The 19,918-nt window shown below is 42.0% G+C and overlaps 2 protein-coding genes across 3 annotated transcripts; one reads left to right on the forward strand and one right to left on the reverse strand.

Annotated features, from left to right (window-relative positions):
- Positions 1–4,322: 4,322 nt before the first annotated feature.
- On the forward strand, positions 4,323–7,494 carry LOC147904072 (uncharacterized). Its single transcript, XM_087370375.1, has 2 exons — positions 4,323–5,737; positions 5,885–7,494. Exons 1-2 carry the CDS (start codon positions 4,907–4,909, stop codon positions 6,980–6,982), a joined length of 1,929 nt encoding a protein of 642 aa, XP_087226501.1. The 5' UTR covers positions 4,323–4,906; the 3' UTR covers positions 6,983–7,494.
- A 5,953-nt stretch (positions 7,495–13,447) lies between these two features.
- Positions 13,448–16,522, reverse strand: LOC147904073 (UV-B-induced protein At3g17800, chloroplastic-like). Of its 2 annotated transcripts, none has more exons than XM_087370381.1 (4): positions 16,370–16,522; positions 15,741–15,912; positions 15,357–15,649; positions 13,448–15,070 (listed from the first exon to the last, which is right to left on the reverse strand). In XM_087370381.1, the coding sequence occupies exons 2-4, from the start codon at positions 15,876–15,878 to the stop codon at positions 14,221–14,223; spliced, it is 1,281 nt and encodes a 426-aa protein (XP_087226507.1). In that variant the 5' UTR covers positions 15,879–15,912; positions 16,370–16,522; the 3' UTR covers positions 13,448–14,220. The 2 variants fall into 2 exon arrangements, with proteins under 2 accessions (XP_087226507.1, XP_087226515.1); XM_087370389.1 differs by having other exon boundaries at positions 15,741–15,924; positions 16,370–16,480.
- Positions 16,523–19,918: the final 3,396 nt, after the last annotated feature.

Raw genomic sequence — 19,918 nt, forward strand, 5'->3', positions numbered from 1 at the left:
GCACACACACATGTAAGAAAAACTTGAGAGAACTTGAAAACCATTAAAGTGTCAACCAATCATAACTTAAGATGTCAAATTATGGAGCTTTTTGGAGTAGTTTAGAGGATTAATCCTCTACAAAAATTATCTACATGATAATGGTGAAAGACAAGGCCTTGCAAATTGATTTGAGACCTCATCAAGATGAAGGGTGGGGTTAGGATTTGTACAATTGACCCACACACAATATGGAAAATTACATGTGAAGGAGTAGATGCAAAGAGAAGAGAAGACAATAATATGCTACTCTACACATTGTTTTATACTTTGAACAAAATGTGGAATTTATTTATGCCTTAATGGGCTTAAGTGATGCTCACATGTCCTTAAAAGACTCTTTTCATACGTTCTCTTTACACATAAACAAGAATGATATTGAGACTTGATTCCTCATCTGAAGGTAAGCTACATTAAACATATGATTCAAATGTGCATTGTCAAAGATAAGTTTGTAGACATTGGCTCATGATTAGAAGATCTAGAGTTTGTGGCGCAGATTGTGAGAAGTTTAATCCCCATACATTTTAGATGATCTAGAGGTTTTGGAGAAGATTGAGATAAGTTCAACCCCCTTTATTTAAGAAAATGAAGGTAGCAATCATTGATAGAGGAGAAAATTGCATCAAATGATCTTATGGCACTTTCGTCAACTCAAGAAGAACCCATAAGGAATGGACTTGTTAGTAGAAGAACAATAACTTAGAAAATTGTAAACCGAACATGATATGTTACAACTATATAAAAAAACGCTACAAGGCAAAAGATTGTAGGTCAAAGCCAGCGATAATCAATATGGCTTTTGGTAGAAGAAGCAATAAGCAATAATTATTCATTGACATGTGCACTCAAAGGTATGGCATTAGAAGAGACATGGACAAGAGTCAAGACAATGGTGAACATGTCCAAGTTTTTGGTTTTAAAGAAAATTTCCATATTCACAAGGATCAAAGATATTGCTTTGCCTCCAAGAGTGAGAATTGAATATTTGTTGAATACAGAGAGGAGAAAAAGAAATACAAATTGTATTGTAATTCACAACCAAAACGGAGTATAAATTGTATTGTAATTCACAACCACCACAAAGGTGTTTTACAATAGAGATGTCTGAACAAAGAAATGTATGATGTAGCTAAACATAGGAGAAGCAATCAAGTAGATGTGTAAGTTATAGGCAACTTAGAATGTTGCCCTAGATCAGCTACCATCTCAAACATTGGGTCAAGTAAGGCAACATTAACTCGTCTTCAAAAGAAAGAGAAAAACATGGAACGTCTTACATCAACCTCAAAACCTAGATAAGCCTATAGCCTCAATCCAAATGGGTTGGAAAAGGGTTATAAAGCTGGCAAAAGAAGGAAAGGCTTTACGTGGAAATCATGATCTATTCTAACTATTGTCAAATTTGAAAGAGGATTAGCCTCAATCCAAAGTGGATATGCCTACATTAACTTCAAAACCTTGATCCAAAGTGGATAAGCCGACATCGACTTCAAAAACTCAATCCAAATGGGTTAGAAAACTGGCAAAAGAAGCAAGCGCTTGACATGGACATGATCAAGATCTATCTATCTATTGCATGGACATCAAGATCTATGCTACTATTGTCAAATCTAAAAGAGCTAGCATCTTTTAAAGGTTTAGGCCATGGGGTAAGAATATAAAAGCATAATGGAGAACAAGTCATGGGAGCTTGTAGAACCTCATCTATACAAAAACATTACTAGTTGCAAATGGGTTTATGAAATCAACAAACTTAAGACAAATGGCATAGCAAAAAGATGCAAAGAAACATTGGTTTGCAAAGTATCATTATCAATCAAATCAGAATATTTTAAGGCAGCTTTTCACGAACAATTATAATGACAAGAATTAGATTGAAATTGCATACTTTAAATTTGTCAATCCATCAAAGTGATTTTTCTCAATGGAGATCTTCAAGACGAGGTAAACAGTGCGATAACTACGAGGATGTGAGGTGGAATGAAAAGATTTAATGGTGACATGAAAAGAGCATATGGTATACACATTGAAGAAAGCACATTATGGTTTAAAGAAAGTCCCAAGCTCTTCGTGCATCAAGTTTGATGCATGCTTCAAGTCAAATAGGTTTGTCAAAAGTGAATATTAGGAAACCCATATACAACTTTTAAACCCTCAACCTCATAAATTAGGAAACATATAAACCCTTTCCCACAAAGTTGGCATAGTAGGTTATGTCTTATCTCTTACTCTTGTACCTCCTTATGAACCATGGATGCTTTGACAAGTTTTGGAATCCTTTATCTTTCTTAAACCCATACCTTTGAAGGCAAGAGTCCCAACCTACACCTTATGAACCATGGATGTTTCGACCAATTTAGAATCATTTATCTTTCTTAAACCCATACCTTTGAAGCGAGAGACCCAACCAAGACCCATGCTACAACCATTAACGTGTGTGAGCCATCCTAATGATTCTTTTCCCAACTTTTCAACTGGATATGGTCCAAGGGTATATGTACCCACGTTGCATTATAAGCAACAAAAGTCTTGACATCACATAAGCATGAAAGAGGTATCAATTGATACGGCTTGTGAGATAGATACTTCGAAGTAGAAATGAATGCACCTACAATGCCAAATTTAGTTGCCCTTGTCTTCATCGTGGATTGACCCATTGTACCTTCTAATGGAGACTATATCAGATGATAGGGCTTCCCCTCCCAAACAAATGTAAATGAAGCTCCCCATCCAAAGAGAGAGCTTGAATGAGTCCCAAGGTATCAATCTCTTCATAGGTAGACTTGATCGAATTTCCTTTAACTTTTAAACATGAGACTGTTGTACTAAATTAACTCTTTTTTAGTATTTGTGATAGTTAGGACTCCCCTTATTGTAAACTTGGACATTGATGGTAGTGTTACAAAGAAGCTGATCAAAATGTTACAAAGAGTTATATTAATAAATCTTTCAAACAATGCGTAACACCTTGATGTGCAATATGACATTGATGGTAGTGTTACAAAGAAGCTTATCAAATTGTTAACAAGACTTGTATTAATCAATCTTTCAAACAATGCAAAACATCTTGATCTGCAATATGCTTCTACTTCACCCCAAAAAAGGTTGTCAAAAAGGGACATGTAAACCTTCAAGGTTCTTGCCAAGGATGTGCAATATGCTTCTACTTCACCCCCAAAAGGGACATGTAAACCTTCAAGGTTGTGAAAAAGGGACATGTAGACCTTCAAGGTTCTCGCCTAATGGGTGGTTGGTTCTTCACATTGTGGTGGGTACTTGTGCAATTCATTTCAAAAAAACTCATCATGGTAGACCACTATTCTGATGAGTTTTTGTATTAAAACCTTTTTTGCAATGGGAGTTGTCTTCTTTTAAGTATAAGTTTAGTTGTGGGAAATCAACTTTTGGCTCCAAGTGTGGACTCTAATTGAGTCCAAAGTTAATGTTAATTATGATTTATCTTCTCTTATACTTTGATACTTTAACTTTTAGCTTTTAGAATGGTGTTGGCAACCTTAATCTTTGTCAATGCATGTCACTCTTTTTATTACTTCCAATCGTCACCCTTACTTTTTCGAAGTGAAGTGCAATAATTTGCACATAATCTGGGAGTGGACAGGTGACTGACTGGAAGTCTAAAGGTTGTAGGTCCTTTGTTGGACATAAATGAAGTTTACAAGTGGATATGGATAAGATGTATGACAAGAGCTACAAAAGTGATCCAAGTGAGGTGTGCACTGGCCAAGAGCGCTTAGCCAACTTGTCATCAATAGGCTTTGGAGCCGACTTGGTTATTTATGTGGCTTTGTCCTTCTCACATAACCTAGGCCTACTTGAAACATAGAGAGAAGACTTTCTCATGATGATTTGATGAGTTTCCTTCACCATTTTAGTCTCCAAAGGGAAGGCCGTCTCTAGCAAATATATGCCATGTATGTAAGGAGCTCCTCTTGTAACATTGCTCTTTCTCAGATTTGATTGTCCTCAAAACTAAGAGCTTGTGGTTGCAAATAAAAGAAGGGAACCTAATAGAGATACAACAAAACTTGAATCCCAAATTACTTTAGAAGTAAGCCCTATGTGATTGAGATCTTGTGAGGTGGTATGACAAAAAGGGCAACTGTTTTCTAATGCTAAGAGCATTCACAGAAAACCTGCAAACTATGTACAAAGAACTTGCAACATTTTCATTTCAATTTTGTAAAATCTGCAAGATTGGTAGGCAAATAGAGTTAAGATGCAAGCTAAAAAATCTGCAGAATTTTCGTCAAAATTTTGAGAATGTTTTCTGTGCAAAGCACGTGAATGGAAGGTGGCCATGTGGGAAAGACTAAAGAAAGGAGGTTGCTAGTTGTCAAGGCAAGATCATATCAGTCTGAACTGTACTTGAAGCTCCTGGCTATGGCGGACCTCAACAATCTCAAAGCTCTGGCATTTCATCAAGCTCACTGTCATGGCTTCTATGGAATCCACAGTTGTCTTCTCACCATCCCTTGCCCTTGCTCAGCCCTCCCCTCTCTCCTGCTTTCCCCTCCCCTTCCTCCCTTCATTCCCAACTTTCTATTGCTCTCACGCTTCTTCGGCACTGGCAGCTCCCTCATGCCGCTTGAGCTCGACAATTTCGTTGCGAATTTCGGGTTTGGAATTCTCTGCGCGCTGCTATGCCTGTATCCGCGGGTTCGGAAGTCGGTGGAGTAGATTCTGCCTCCAAAATGCGTAGGTTGGTTGTAAGAAGCTCCATCGCCCGAGCCCGATTTCTGTGACTATGGCAAGATTGGGATTTGCGCCGAAAATGGAGTTTCCTCCGTACGGCTGCGGGGTACGCACGGACAGCAGCGGGTATGCTCAGGCCTGATCGGTGAGAATGCAAGGAGGGGCAATCGACAATTCCTTGGCGGATATGGAGTCGCCTCATGATCTGGCGAAGCAGGCCCTGGCCGCGACAGGAGGCAAGTCAACTCTGAAGGCCACGAAATGGCTGCTGGACAGGCGATCGGGAGCGCAGCAGCAGCAATGTCCTGCGGAAGAAGCCGAGGGGAGCGAGTTGGGTGGTGCGAAAGGGGGAGAAGAGGAAGAGCTCGAATCGCCTCTGTTGCCTATGGAATCTCTGCTTCCGAGCTCGTCTATTCGGGGCAACAGTCTGCTGGGTGGAGGAAGAGGAGGAGGAGAAAAGGCAGCCCCTTTTGGAGTCGGATTTTCGGTGGGAGTGGCATCGACCATGGAGAAACGAGTGCACAATTCGCTTCCCAGCTCCATGGACTGGCTTGTGTCAAGCGGGTTGGTGCAAGATGCTCATCACAAAAGGAAGCGGCAAGATGAGTCTGATACAACCAACGTGAGATTGCAGTCCACTCCCTCGCCCATTGCAGTTGGGGTCAAAGGAAAATGCCTGGCATCACTGGCGGAAAGGATGCGGCCGACCTCCATTGCTGAAATACTCGGCCAGGAGCATTTGCTCGGGCCACAGGGCGTCCTTCGTTACTTGCTAGATTCGGAGAGCATGCCCTGCATCATCTTTGGTGGCCCTCCGGGCACGGGAAAGACCTCTCTTGCCAGATTGATCGCTAGAAGCGCATCATGTAGATTCGTGGCACTTTCTTCGGCAATGTCAGGGACTACTGAAATCCAAGAGATCCTAGACGAAGCCAAGCACGCCAGAAAATTTGGGCAACGCACCGTCTTATTTGTTGAACAGGTGAGCAGATTTAGTAAATCCCAGCAGGAATGTGTGCTCCTTGCAATTGAAGAAGGCTATGTCATTTTCATTGGGGCTACAGCGGAGAATCCTGCTGCTGAATCAATCTGTACTCTGTTGTTGCGATGCCGTATTTTCACACTGAAGAAGCTGCAGCCAGATCATCTTTGCACGGTCTTGGAGCGGGCAATTTGTGATAAGGAGAGAGGTGTGTTAGTGTCAGTGGGAGACGTTTCTGGGATAGAAATTGTGACAACCGAGGATGAAGTCATTCAATTTCTTGCCTCGGCTGCACAAGGGGATGCCCGGGTAGCTCTGAGCGCTTTAGAAGCTGCTGTGTACATAGCTCTTGGCAAAGTAAAGGCCAGGCAGAAAACTGAGGCTGAATGGAAAACCACAGCACCTTTAGATGCTGATGAGATCCCTCACAAGGTGGCAGCTGAGAGGGAGAGGATCACCGGAAGCATTAGCGTCACAAGGAGAGATGTTCAACTGAACGTGTTGGAACATTTAAAGGGACATTTTCAGTTTAGTGAGGAAGAGTATGCCAAGCCTTTCAAGAGGTTTGAAGGTGGAAAACAGGTGACGTATGGCATAAGCAGGGATACAGAAGCACAAATTTCAAACCCTGATATGGACAAGGAAGGGAGAGGAGGAGGAGACAAAGGGGACAAAAGGGGTGTAGGTGATGATTTTGGTATGAGAACTGCCACTCAAGCAGGTGTTGGGACTACTTTAGTAGTGACTATGGCAGATGCCAAGGAAGCTGTTCAATGGCCTCTCGTGGTTCTTGAAAAGCTTCACGAGGAGAGTGACACAGATCTTATAACTGCCCTGCTGAAGTCCATCAGGGGGGGAGACGGCAATGCTGGCATATACTGGCTTGCAAGGGCACTGGAAAAGAGTGATGGGTCGCTTAAGGTAGCTAACAGCCTTTTGAAATTTGCCAGTGAAGAAATAGGCATGGCAGATCCTCAAGCTCTTGTGCAGGCAGTTGCTTGCTATCAAGCTTGCCAGTTTCTAGGCATGAAAGACTGCAGTTCACATTTGACTCAATGTGTAGTCTATCTGTCAATGGCCCCCAAATCTGTTGCCATGTCCCAAGCTTTCCAATCAGCACAGAAGGTGGTCCAAGACGGGCACAATGAACCTGTGCCTTCTCATCTGAGGTCTACATTTGCAGGCCTTGTGAAGGAGTCAGGCTACCTCCCCACATCTTTGCGGAATCTAACCTTTCTAAAATGACCAGAGAATTAATAACAAATGGGCTCAAGTCATGTTATAATGCAATAAGGATTGCGCGTTCTGGTTAGTCAACTGTAGTAAAGTCTCCTATGCTGGCCAATACAGAATGCCTTATTCAATCCCTTGGCAGAAGCTATTACTTTTTTTTGGTCATGATACCTACCTGTTTAATATCAGGAATTGGTTGTTCCATCGGCTTACACATGGATTCTGTTTTATTAAAAAACATTGTAATTCTGAGAAGCTGGCTTTGTTGGGCAGTTCTGGCACGTGGATGAGGTTTGTCTATGGCACTGCATCTTTTGATTGGAGCCAGGATTCTCTTCCCTGACAGTGTTCAGTAAACAGTTGGGCTGAATGTGAGAGATGCTGGCAGATTTCTGTCTGAGATGTCAAAGGCAATATGTACAAAGGCCGGAACCCGTATTGACATCAAAGCAACATACTATCCCCAACGATTTTGATTTACAAGTGAGCAAATATATTGGGAAGGACCTTGGGTGTTTGTTTTCTTTTGGAAATATTTGAGATGGAGTAGCCTAGAGCACCTCCCCAAGTAACACAAGCACCACCAGTTTGGTGGGAAGTTTTCCAGGCAATGCAAGTTCTGTTGTAACTAGCCCATTGATGCTACAATACTACCCCTAGGTAGTGTTAAAAAAATACTGGAAGAGGAGGGGTGACATAGTTCGAAAGGACATCTTTGACCACTATTTCAGATTTTATTTCACTCATGTAGCGAATTTGGAAAAATCGTTGTGATCTCAGGCCACCTCTTAAAAAAACCAGGTGTGCTACAATCATGTGGAGTAAAGATGGCTTTAGTGGCTTTTGCTAGCACTCATGGCGGGGAGGTGCTCTCTTGGCACATGGGTGGAAATAGGGTAGGAATGGAACTAAGTGCTCCCATTATATGCAAATGGTATTTCTGTTTGCCCATCCCACCATCATCTAGTTTTTGAAAGTGCAGGGTTGGGTGATGTGGGGAACGTCACATGGCAACATTTCATTCTTGATAGCGGGTGCCCTTCTAGTTGGTCTAGAGGCTAGGGTATATGGAATTGGAGGATAGTCCTAATTTAAACTTATCCTAGACCACTTATCTAGGATAGTAGTAGTAACAGGAGTGAGATTCCCATTATCTCTTGGTCATGCTTAGTTATGAAGTGGCAAAGAAATTCTTTGAATGAAGCGGAAGAGTAGAAGAAATTGCTCCACTTTGTATTGCCCATTGCATAGCCCATATTGGTGGTATGAATGCTGTCCATTTCTGGGCAATGTGGCATGGTTGAAGAGGCTGCTTTTGTACGACGTCCTATTTTGAAGTGGAGATCTTCGATTACTTGTCAACAACATGAGGTGCCCAGTAGCACTGCCTGTACTCCATTAACTTTTTATTAGCTACATGAATTGCATGCCTAAAGTGAAGACGAATGAGCATGAGTATAAGCAAATATGGTCAATGGTCTAAGAATGCAATATGTGAAACATATATATATGTGTGTGTGCCCACGACTATTGATAGAATGTAAGTACAGATGCTACATTAATCTTATGTATTGCTACGTGTGTCTAGAACATCCAAGAAAGGGTGCATGTATGCAGTCATGCATATGTCCAGTTGCAAAAATGCATCAAGAGACCTATTAAGTGTAATAGAACTCTTGTAGGAAAAGAAAGCATACTGACAATATGATTTACATAATCATATATATTATTTGAAAAATAGCACGATAAAAAGTGGCTCACTTGTGTGTCCGTTTTTTGGGTCAAGACAACATTTGCTTGCTTCTTCTCACAAAGTTTTATTAACTCTCTTTCTGTTTGCATGTGTTGCAACGCCATTGGCTTTATAAGAGTTCATCTTGCTTTTCCTTATTAACTTTTTATGTGTAAATGTGCATGTAATTGTAAGCTTTGAAAATAATAAATCAAGAAAAGCTGAGCGAAGAAAGTAAGCCATCTTAGAAAGATCTGGAAGAAAGACAACAAGAAACAGACAAGCCAAAAGCTAACAAAATAAAGATAGTAAGATGCTTACAACAATAGAATTGGTCCATAAGCTAGGAGTACATGAGACAAAGTAGCCTCTTCAGCAATGCCATAGTGCTTGCCTTGCACAAGAAAAGCAAAGAAGATGAGGACAATAGAGCTGTCTCTTATATGGTTGTAGGAATGTCAAAGAAATTGCATGGCTTTCTTATTTTATTTTGCTTTGGCTTGTCTGTTACTTGCTAGCTTTCTTGTAGATCTTTTGGTAAACATCTTACTTTCTTGCTTCAGCTTTGCTTGAATTATTATTTTCAAAGCTTACAATTACATGCACATTTACACATAAAATACAGTCAATGGGAAAAGGTGCAGTCAACCAAGTGTAGGACACGTGCTTGTGAAGAAAAAGTCAGAGAAAAGACAAGGACAATAGAGCTGTAGGAATGGAAAAAATGCACATTGAAAAAGAACTTAAGACGATCTATATCACATCAATTTCAGCCTTTAAAACCATGATAAAAGTGTAGAATGATGATTCACAGATCATCTACTGATGGAAATGAAGCAGTTGGATTTTTCAGATGTCAATTGGTTTGGGATCCTAGCACAAGGAAATCCACTTCTGGATGTGTCCTTGATTAGAGGTGGAGTAGTGAGTTGGTCATGCAAGAAGCAAGGATGTGTCGCATGAGTCTAGCACAGAAGCGAAGGAAATATTAGTGAGTCAAGCTGCTCATGAAGTTGTATGGCTCATACATTTTATTGAAATTTCATGCAACAACATGATCCTATATATAGGTAACCAAGAATCCCTTTGCTTTGTGGTGATGGACCATACCAAAGAACCAAGCACAGGAACCCCAAAGAACATGCTTTGCAAGTTTGATTCAAGAGAGAGTGATTGCAGTAGCAAAATGACGATCAGAGAATAATAAGTGCCGAAATTGAACCCGACAACCCACCAAGGGTGGAAGAAGCATTTCAAATGGCATTCTCAGATGACTCGGACATGAAAAGACCAAAAGATCGATTAAGGAGAAATTTGAAGACCACTATCATTGGTGGAATGAGCATCTTGGATCTAAGAAGAATCAATCGTCTATTGCCATTTAACCCCGCTCAAACAACAGAGGAAGGAATACCACCACAACCTACTAGCCTTGGAAGATTTGGATTACGTGGCCACTGAGGATTTTGAGGAGGAAGCAGAGAACTTGGACAAAAGAGCCACTGAAAAAGAAGAAATTTCAGACAAAAGATATGGTGTCGAGCATTTCCATAATTATGATGTAAGACATTGTTCCTCGTACGATTCAAGAGGGGAAAGACTCCCAATGATGTCCAGAAAAAGCTACAGGAGCTAGAAACTTTCAATTGAAGATTATGTCCAGTAGTAGTTCCAAAATTTGGATGCACGAGTGGATGCAGCTAAAGACCGACCAACGAAACATTGGCGGAATATTTCTGCAAAGGACTAAACCAAACATCCGGGCTGTTGTGGGGGACATAGAGTGAATGCACGAGTGGATGCAGCCAAAAAGACTGACCAACGAAACATTGGTGGAATATTTCTGCAAAGGACTAAACCAAATATCCGGAGTGTTGTGGCGGGCATAGACCTTCCAGTAGGTGCAAATCAGTTGTACAAAGTTTATTCTATTGCAATAAAGAGGGGGTGTACTATCTTCTCCTCTATCTCCCAGACGCCTCTTCTTGTGCAATTCACTTTTTTCTTAGATCTTCCACGCCTTCCCCTCAGTGATGCGTGGCTGATTCCAACACGGGAATTCTCTCCAATTATTATTGCGATTCATTTTCCAGCGCCCAGAGCCTGGCATGCTGCTGCGATTAGGGTTTCTCACTAATCTCCATGTCCAAAACTTGAGTGCCATTAGTACTAGGAGATTGTGATTTACTCCAGAAGGCCAGTATCAACTCCTATTTGATCCTAGTGTGCCAGATTGGATTGCGAATTGCCTATCAGAGCTCCTAGCTGTTGCAAATCTATACCCAGGTTCGATTTCACATCTTCAAACAAGTCCGGTGATTCAAGGGCAGCTCTTGCTCAAGAACTGACAGCAGCCCCTTCGACTGAAATCTAGGAGATAAGGTAAGTAAAAAAAGGAGCCATGGGCTAGATGTGTGTGAAATTCATTGCTTATACATAGCTTAGGATGTGTACTGAGTTTATTGTTCTGGACATGATGTGCTTACCAAGAGATATTGGGCATGGTTTGCTCTACAGTTCATCATTCTTTACTTGAAATTCATTGCACACTGGTATGGGGAAATCAAAACCAAGAAAATCTCTTACTGTTTGTGGTGGCATTGTGTTTTTGGGGATCATGATTCTAGTATTTGCGGTGCTAGAGGGTCAATGGTTGCATCTTCATCAGCTTTCTTCTTTGGACTATGTGCACATTGTGAGTTGCAGAGAGGCTATTAGAATTTAGGTCATCTCATGAGTGAAGGCTTCTCTATGGATGTGCCCGTCCTGGACATGAGGAGTATTTTCTCCAAGTTTGGGGCTTGTTTGAGGCTGTATCTAGGGATATTTTCCCAAGGATTGGGCCAGCAGGCTGGGGCTATAACCAAGCCACCAAGTTCGGCTAACCCTAGTTGAGTTAATCAACTGACCAAGGTCTTGTCAACCAACCTGACCAGGGTCAGGTCAACCAACCTGATCTGACCCTAGGTCGACCACTTGGTATCCCCAGGGTCGGCCGTTTGGCAGCCCTATTTATAGGTCCTTCCCCCAATGGAGGTATCCCATTCCACGCGCACACATACACTGTTTGTGCACAATTTCCCTGCTATAACCAGAGCTTCTTACCTCCTAAGTCGCAATTTCTCTTACTCTTGCTGTCTTGTGAAACATTTGACACGTAGTTGCTACCTGCCATCTGATTTTGTCAGCTGCTCTCATATCTACAAAGTACCAGTGGTGAACAACTACTTTTACCAGCTAAACTAATTGTTGAGATCAAGAAATCTGCTACTAATTGCACTGATTAGTGAAGGACAAATTGATGTAATGGGATCTACAGTCCTAAGGTCTAAGGTTGTGAGTGCGTGAACACATGGTGTGCCTAGATAGGTGTCAGTGGGTGTGATTGAGTGAATCTAGGTGTATGGTGTGTGATTGAGAGAATTATGGACTGATAGAGAGATTTGTGGATCTAGATGCTCTACTAAGCTCATGTGATGTCACTACTAGATGTAACTGGAGCCTATATATTGGGTCTGTCTCTCTTGAATAAACTCTCTTTTGCTTCACTTGCTCAATCCTCCTTGCAACTCCAACATGTGGTATTAGAGCCTTGGTTCACTCTCCTTGATACCTCCTTGAGTGCCATGTCATCATCTTCTTCACCATGAAGTTTTTGAAGCTTTTCTTTCTCTTCTTCCCACGAAATTTCCAAGTGCTTGTTCTCTTGAGCCATTGCTCCAGTCCTTTCAGGTGTAGATTCCCCTAGTTAAGGCGCACTTCCACTTGAGAGGAATTGAAGGATTATGCCAGCCTCTACAGCCCGTGCTTACACTCGCCCTATCCCGCACCATTTCTAATGATACAGCTTGCTGGAGCCACCATTTAAAAAACGGTCTGAGGTGCACTTAGGCGACCCTATGGGCTACTTGCTGGTGAATTTTGAGGGCAAATGGTCGAGGGAATGAGGAGAAACTACAGAAAAACCAGTCGGGTTTTAAAGAAGACATGTTTTTGGAGGCAGAGAAGATGCTGCTGCCCCTGGAGGTGTGAAGCTTCATTTGGTCTGAGACTTGCACTGAGTCTTCTACTTCCAAGTACCTTTGATTGCGCAGCAAATGCCCTCTACTTGATGATGCTTTGTGATGTGAGGTAGCAACCCTCCAAAGTTCCTCTGTTTTCTGCAAGCATTTCTAGACTATTTTTGAAGGTTGATGCTACACTGAGAACCACGAGAGCAATTAAGTTACGCCAATACCAATGGTGTGATTCCGAATACGGAATTCTATTTTGGTTAAAACATTAGATGAGTCACTGTCACAAGACATCAGACAACCTCCTGCCACGGAAACCTCTTACAATCTTACATGTAGCAGGGCATTACAAAGCCCTGTAGGCAGCCTGGATTGACCATGTCAGACCAAATTGGCAGCAAACCTGGTCCAGATCTTGGGCCAATCAGGCAGGTTTTACAGACAAGCCTGGTCTGCCAGGGGGCAGACCAGTCCCTAGAAAAGGGCCCTTTGGGGGAGGCATTCAATCAATCATTTCTGCAGTCCGTCTGTAGGCATTCGTCAGTCTACTAGAAATGCACACTGTACCACTTTCAAAATTTGATATTCAAATGATGCAGCTGTCAATACTATCAATATCACACAAACTTTTCAATTCGCTTCTCACTATGTTAAGAGACCAAAACCAGGAGTCTTACAAAAAGCAAGTAGACTTCAGAGCACAGAACCAAATTAATGCCACCAATGGGCTATTTCACTAGCTTACAAGTGCAGGCATTCTCATAGTGCCAATGTCATCATGAGTGTTAGCATATGTCATAAGAAAGCTGACAAAGCAACTGCCCCTATAACTATCTCCTCAACCCTCGGAATATAAAACTTAGTTCTGCTGCAGGCACAGAAACACATGTAAATATGCAGCTTCCCAACTCTGTGTGTTTGTGGATGACACAAACTTTCTTTGGACTCCATGATTGGTGTAAATTTCTCAGTATCAATGAGATTAGATACGCGGCTAGCCTACATGCCCAGCCTCACCATATAGTTCAAAACTTTGATTGAAGCTGCTTGTTGCCACATGTAAAATACAGGAACACACCTCCACCTACATGGCCGCTTTGGTTGTTTCTGTTATTCTTCTGCTCCTTCTGTCTCTGTTCCGTTTGCAATAGTCGGAAGGAATCATCCTTAAAGACTTCCTCGGTTTGAAACCTTCAAGTCACACTTCTTGAAACATATCTACATATTCTACACGACTATAGTTTACACCAGCCTAAGCTGACATATGTTGTTTACCCTGAGAGAACCAAATGTACACGTGCCACTGAATCAAAGATTGATTTCAAACTCCTTGCTTACAAAAACCACTCACATTCCTCAACGATAAACACAGCATACATTATAGTGCACAAGGCTCCGTCTTTTGAAAGACAAAGCTACATAAATCTGAAAAAAAGGACATTACAAACCGAAACCACATTGATGTAAATGGGCTATTGCAATGGCTGGAAGTAAATAGACTTGCATCATGCCACAATGTTGTAATGAGTGTCAACGTATGTTTCCACATCCCAAAGAAATCTGCCAAAAGTAACTGCCTCTAAGATTAGTCTCCTCAGCCCTGAGAAGCTTAACAAAATGATTTCATCTTTGGCCACAGCCATTGAGCCACCTCGAGTCATCTTGATCTCTGGCTTTCCAAAAAGAGCTTCTGTGTGTTTCTCGATGACACTCACGCTTTCTTTTGACCTAATAGTTGCAGATCGATGTAAAGTTTCAGCACCAAAAGACATCACATACGCCCGCAAGCGGCTTGCCTTCATGCCTGGTCTTCCAGCCCCAACAGAGAGTGGATCTTGCTTCAATGCACCTGTTACCACAATGGAGGAAATGGCAGTAACAACTTCAGCCACCAGGCCATCATGCTCGTTGTTTTCGTTACCCTCCAAGTCATGTGAATTTGCTTGATCTGCCTCAATCAAGTGTGGGGAAGGGACCTTCATACTCTTCTCCAACTGAAACCGTTGATCTACCCGTCTTAAAAAGTATCCATAAACTACTGAAGCTGCATATACACGTCCCATGCGCAGCTTACTAATCTGTGCCGTCGTACTCTGCTCAATAGCGTCAGATGCACCTCTTCCCCCCAGAACAATAACCAAGTGCTCCCGTATCATCTCAAGCACTTCATCTGAGTGTACAGCTTCAAGTTCTTTATCTTGCACCGGCCAATTATCAACTCGCTGATTTCCTGTGACTGAAGCAATTGTTGGGACCATGGAAATTCCAGCTTCAACGAACCTTTGAGAAACAATTGCATACATGATTTCCTCAAGGCTTTTGCGCCTTTCCTGGGCTCTCAGCTCTGCTATCCTCCTGTAAAAATCCATAATAATTTAGGCAAAAAGAAAGACATAAACATACAACGCAATTGTTTCCAAACAGCTTAAGTCTGACTTCTTTAGCTGTGTGAAACACTTTGCGCAATTGAATGATGGTAGCCACTTGGCAATTCTAGCCGTTCTTCTTCAAAAATTAAAAACTTCATTACAAGCGTGGCAAACCAAAGGGCCCAGGTGCTCAATCGCAAGCTTGGCGCCCAACTCGTAAATTCAAGAGCTACATTAACACTAATCTGGAGAACAGAGTTAGGTTTCCCTACTTATATAGGATCAGCTCACTTCCCAATGTATTGGATTGCTCTTGACCATTAGTAGCATCTCTATCTTCTGCTAGCTTCTCCAGCTGTTGCTCTGCAGCAGCAGAAAAGAGATGGGGATGACTCTGAAGCAATTCCACTAGAAACTGTCCACTCGGGGATTCCGGCTGTAGGGGTGCAATCGGTTTACTGCTGCCATTGGTTGTAGCATCTGCCATTGCAATGATAGGCCTGAAAACCCCTGTGGTCGTCCCAAGTACAGATTTCTCTGACAATTTTCTTTGAAGCAAGATGGTCTAATAGTACAGAAAGTAAAGAGCGTTAGGCCAACCACCCAACATAGCCGTCGACAGCAAACTCAGTATTAAACCGTCAGTCAAATGACACCTTTTGATGAAAGACGTGATTTCTGGAGGGCCAAAAATATGAGAGAGTTTGCGTAACTCCATCACGAAGCCGAGATACTGAAGCGGCTGTCGTAGCATTCAAGCCTGATGAGCTTCCTAGGGTCACAGCCCCCTGCATGCTTTAATCCAGCACCAGGCGAAGCTTCAAGAACCTGCATCACAGCCTTAGTCAGGAGATGTCAGGAATTCATTAAACTATGCGCATAAACTCGACGTGGAGCAAAAGCTCTGCGTTTCAACCTCAACTCATAACGACTTCCTAAACCCTCACGCAGATGAGGAATCGAGTTGAATCAATCATCTTGTGATTGATTGAATTGACGTTGAAAGCAAAAGCTCTGCGTTAAAAAAACAATTGACGAGGACACTCACAAGCCACCCTCGATTGACCCAATCCCTTCGCTCGCCCCAGACGTCTACTACCCGATTGGCTAGGGTCTCAAAAGCCCATAAACGAGAGAACCCTCAAATCCTATATCTCAGAGCAGCTCGCCAGCAGCAATTCATCCTAATAATTTTCTGTACCACCCGCGAAAAACGGAGCATGAATGAACAAGGCCAAGGCATTTCTAGACCAATTGTGAGGAAACGAACAAGCCCAGAGATTACCTAAGGAGGAAAGCTCAAACATGAAGGGGCAGGCGAGGCTATGGTGAGCCTGCTGCAGCTCCGCAGCTCCCGCAGCAATCCGGCTTCTTGTGAGGAAACGGGAGGCCCTATGTAAATAAGCCCTTCTTCTAGAAAGCCCTTCCAAGTTCCACCCCCTCTGTGCCACGTCAACCCACCCCTTCCAAGGGGTTTGTCTCTTTCCTCCCCTCGAATTTCTTCACCCAGCATCATTCTTCAATTGGACGCCCTTAACGCCCGGCTTGGGGCACTTTCCAACTCTTTCGTTCTGGAGCACTACCTTATCATTGTCCTGCTCCTTCTCGTCCACTCTCGGCATGTCATGCTCTTGCACGCCGTGCCCGCGCATGCACGTTCACGTGTGTGTAAGCGTGTGTTATAGTCGGATATAGCCATGTGATCAATTTAAGTCACATGGGTTAAAAGATTTTGCCTATAAGGTCATTGCATCATAAGGGCTTCTTACCTTGTTACTCTTACTTTTAGCCTTATCCATGTGAGTTAGCCACATCAACAACTTTGGAACAATAGTATAATAGGCGCATGGGTGGACCATACTAGCAACTAATGATAGGGCTAAGTTTGTGTTTTAGTAACTTGCCAACAAAGATGCTTGCTTTAAAGTTTTGCTTGAAGGCACTTAGCATCTTTCTTGTCTTATCTATAAAGAAATTTGTCCTCTTTTCTAAATGCATTTAATGTGCGGATAATATTTTCATTGCTGCTCACCATGTATCATTTTAGCTTTGATAATGATTGCTCTTTAAAGTAGTTTTTAAAATAGGCGTTATGTTTTTCTGAAGAATAATGGTATTTACAAAAAAAATCAGGTATAATAATATTGATAGTGTATTGGCCTCTTCTCTTTTTCATCTAAGCCATCTCCACAAAATTTTTAGATCAAATCAAGATTTGATGCATTCGAAGCTTTTTTTATTCACAATTGTAGATTTGTGACTTTATGAAACTATAATTACAACCTTTTGGAGTATATTTCTAAATTTTCAACCCCAAAAGCAATCGTTCTTATGCAATATGCAAATACTTGAACACGAATAGCTGAATGCCAATTCCAAGGCATTTGAGCAAAAAACCTATGCTTGCTAGAGTCATAAAAAGAATCTTAAGGGGGTTGGCAAAGAATCGCAATATGTAGACCACCAAGCTATGAAGAAGTAGTAATAGGTTAGATAAACTATTATCCTCGATCACAAAAGTTGGGAGCGATAGCTTTTTTGGAGTAGGGGCCTTGTAGGATGGTGATGCATAAGAGTTTTTTAGGGAATGCAAAGCACAGAGGGGAATCATGACTTATGGTTTTTTACAAACTAGGGCTTAACATCGTGTATCTCAATGGAGCCGATGTCTTTAATACATCATGCTTTTACAAAATTGGCTCAAATCTATTGTATCACTCAATTGGCACTTGAAGCAAAGCCTTTTTTATGTGTTTCGCATCCTAAGTTCTCCGAGCTATTGTCTATAATGAAGCTAGTAATGAGTGCTGGAAATACCACCATGGCAGTGTATTCATTGGAGTCATGCAATTTAGTAAGCACAGATGTTTATATAGAAGTTATACTTATATATTAGTATAAAATACTAGTAAAAGTTATTGAGCTAGCTTTTTCAGTTTCACAATATTGACAAAACATAGCATGAATTTAATAAGCCACATGGATTAAGTTAAAGAATTACTAACGAGGGTTGGATTCGTGTGCACTTCTAACCCTAGTTGGTGACAAAAAGTAAGTGAACTTGACAATGATTTATGTTTAGCTAAGTATCACCTATTAAAGCTCACAAATTAAAACCCTCAAATTCGTCCATATGTACAGTTTCTAATATTTAAATTACAAGATTTTTCCACTATGTACTTATATAAACATACCTTACTTATAACTGTATCCATAGAGCGCACATGTGCATGTGCACGCGCGCGCGTGTGTGTGTGTGTGGGGAAGACTTTTCAAAACCCCTTTTTGTAGTGAAATGAAAACAATTTAGGCAATGGATTCATAAGAGAAAACAATTGTATATAATGGAAAAGTCTCAACATGTAGGTGAAACCCCACCAAAGATGATAAAAAAGGTCATCAAGAGGTAAACATTTTGCAAAATTTTGCAGTATGCATAATTGCACCAAGGGTTAGGGTTAAGGTTTCTAACCTTTTCCTTTTTATCACTCTTTTGGGTTAGTGCTATGCACATATAGGTGCACCTCCATATAACCATCTCCAAGATCCCAGGGCCAAGAGTAGAGGGTCGGGGTCTGAGTACCACTGCAAGCCTGCTCCATGATCCACAAAGCCAGAATACTGACAAGCTAAAAGGCAACCTCTAGAAGAATATCATCCATGGATCTAGAAAGTATACCCCCATCCCCAATTTCAAAGACAAGTGCATCCTCCCCAACACTTCAAAGAGCGATCACCTGAAGAGGAACTATTGTCCGCGAGAAAGATCCCATCCAAGTGGCAGAAGTAATAGGCATATCAACTGTCCAATCCATCGAGATGGTTGCATCTATCTACTGAATCCTGCGTGCTACCCCTTTGAGGTGACTCACGGACTATAGTCTTCGATCCTCAGGTAGCCTGATAAATGCTTTCCAAGTGCCTACTGTGAAGGTGGGGCCTCTCTCCCATCTAGACCATTGCATGTAATGCAAAGTGCCTAGTGGTCTGCCATGCTCATCAAAAATACTATCATTCCAAATGACCGGTTGCCTATCATCTTCGAGGGTAGAGGGTAGAACCCTGCGAAGTGTATTCCTGAAGCTGCCCCAAGCTTTCAGGATGGCAGCCATGAGAGGAGATGCAAGAGATCTGAGAGGGGCAGAAGTAAAAATCTAGCAAGGGCTATCCACCCAATCATCTCCCAAGGTAGGTGTGCAAGCATGAATGCATCCAAAAAAGAAGTCCTTCCAAGGTTCCTGCCCAGGCATGAGACCCCACCTTACAAAGCAATGCCCTGCATTGCAGGTCTGCGTCAATGATATTAAGGCCCCCTTCACATGTAGAGAGAATAATGGTCTCCCAGGCCACCCTTGCTGCAACATCTATTGTGCCATCAAGTCCACTCCATAAAAAATTACCGATTGGTCTAATGAGCTAAGTGATGCACTCTCCAAACTCCGGCACCAGCATGAACACACAAACTAGGCACTGGCTAAGAGAACCTGGTTCACTACTACCACAACTCTAGTTGCAAGGTCAAGTTTGGCTGAGCTCCAAAAGAGAATTTTTTTCCTTATACTCTCTAGTACTAGGGTAAATTGCTGTGCTGGAGAGATGCCCAACCCTACATGGCATCCCAAATATCTGATAGGAACACCCCTTTGAATCTAGGAGAAGCCAATGTCAACTCCCCAACCTGGAGTGTCCTCATTGTCAGCTGATCCAAAAGCCAAAGGATTTATGCTAGTTAATGTGTGCTCCTGCAGCTAAGCAAAAGATATCCAAGGCTGTCTGGAAAGCATCCAGTGACTATGAGGAGGCCTTAATAAAAATGGCAGTGTCATCAGCCAAC

This window comes from Dipteris shenzhenensis, chromosome 3 (genome assembly GCF_047967505.1).
Source record: "Dipteris shenzhenensis isolate YYH24624 ecotype China chromosome 3, Dip_SZ_1.0, whole genome shotgun sequence".
NCBI classification, from domain to species: domain Eukaryota; kingdom Viridiplantae; phylum Streptophyta; class Polypodiopsida; order Gleicheniales; family Dipteridaceae; genus Dipteris; species Dipteris shenzhenensis.

Excerpts from the sequence above, each read along its gene's own strand:
- LOC147904072 (XM_087370375.1), top strand. The coding sequence starts at position 4,907 with ATGCAAGGAGGGGCAATCGACAATTCCTTGGCGGATATGGAGTCGCCT. Across the intron at positions 5,738-5,884 it reads CCGTCTTATTTGTTGAACAG|AAGCTGCAGCCAGATCATCT; the intron begins GTGAGCAGATTT and ends TTCACACTGAAG.
- LOC147904073 (XM_087370381.1), bottom strand. The coding sequence starts at position 15,878 with ATGCAGGGGGCTGTGACCCTAGGAAGCTCATCAGGCTTGAATGCTACG. Across the intron at positions 15,650-15,740 it reads ATCACGTCTTTCATCAAAAG|ACCATCTTGCTTCAAAGAAA; the intron begins GTGTCATTTGAC and ends CTGTACTATTAG. Across the intron at positions 15,071-15,356 it reads AGTGAGCTGATCCTATATAA|GAGGATAGCAGAGCTGAGAG; the intron begins GTAGGGAAACCT and ends GGATTTTTACAG.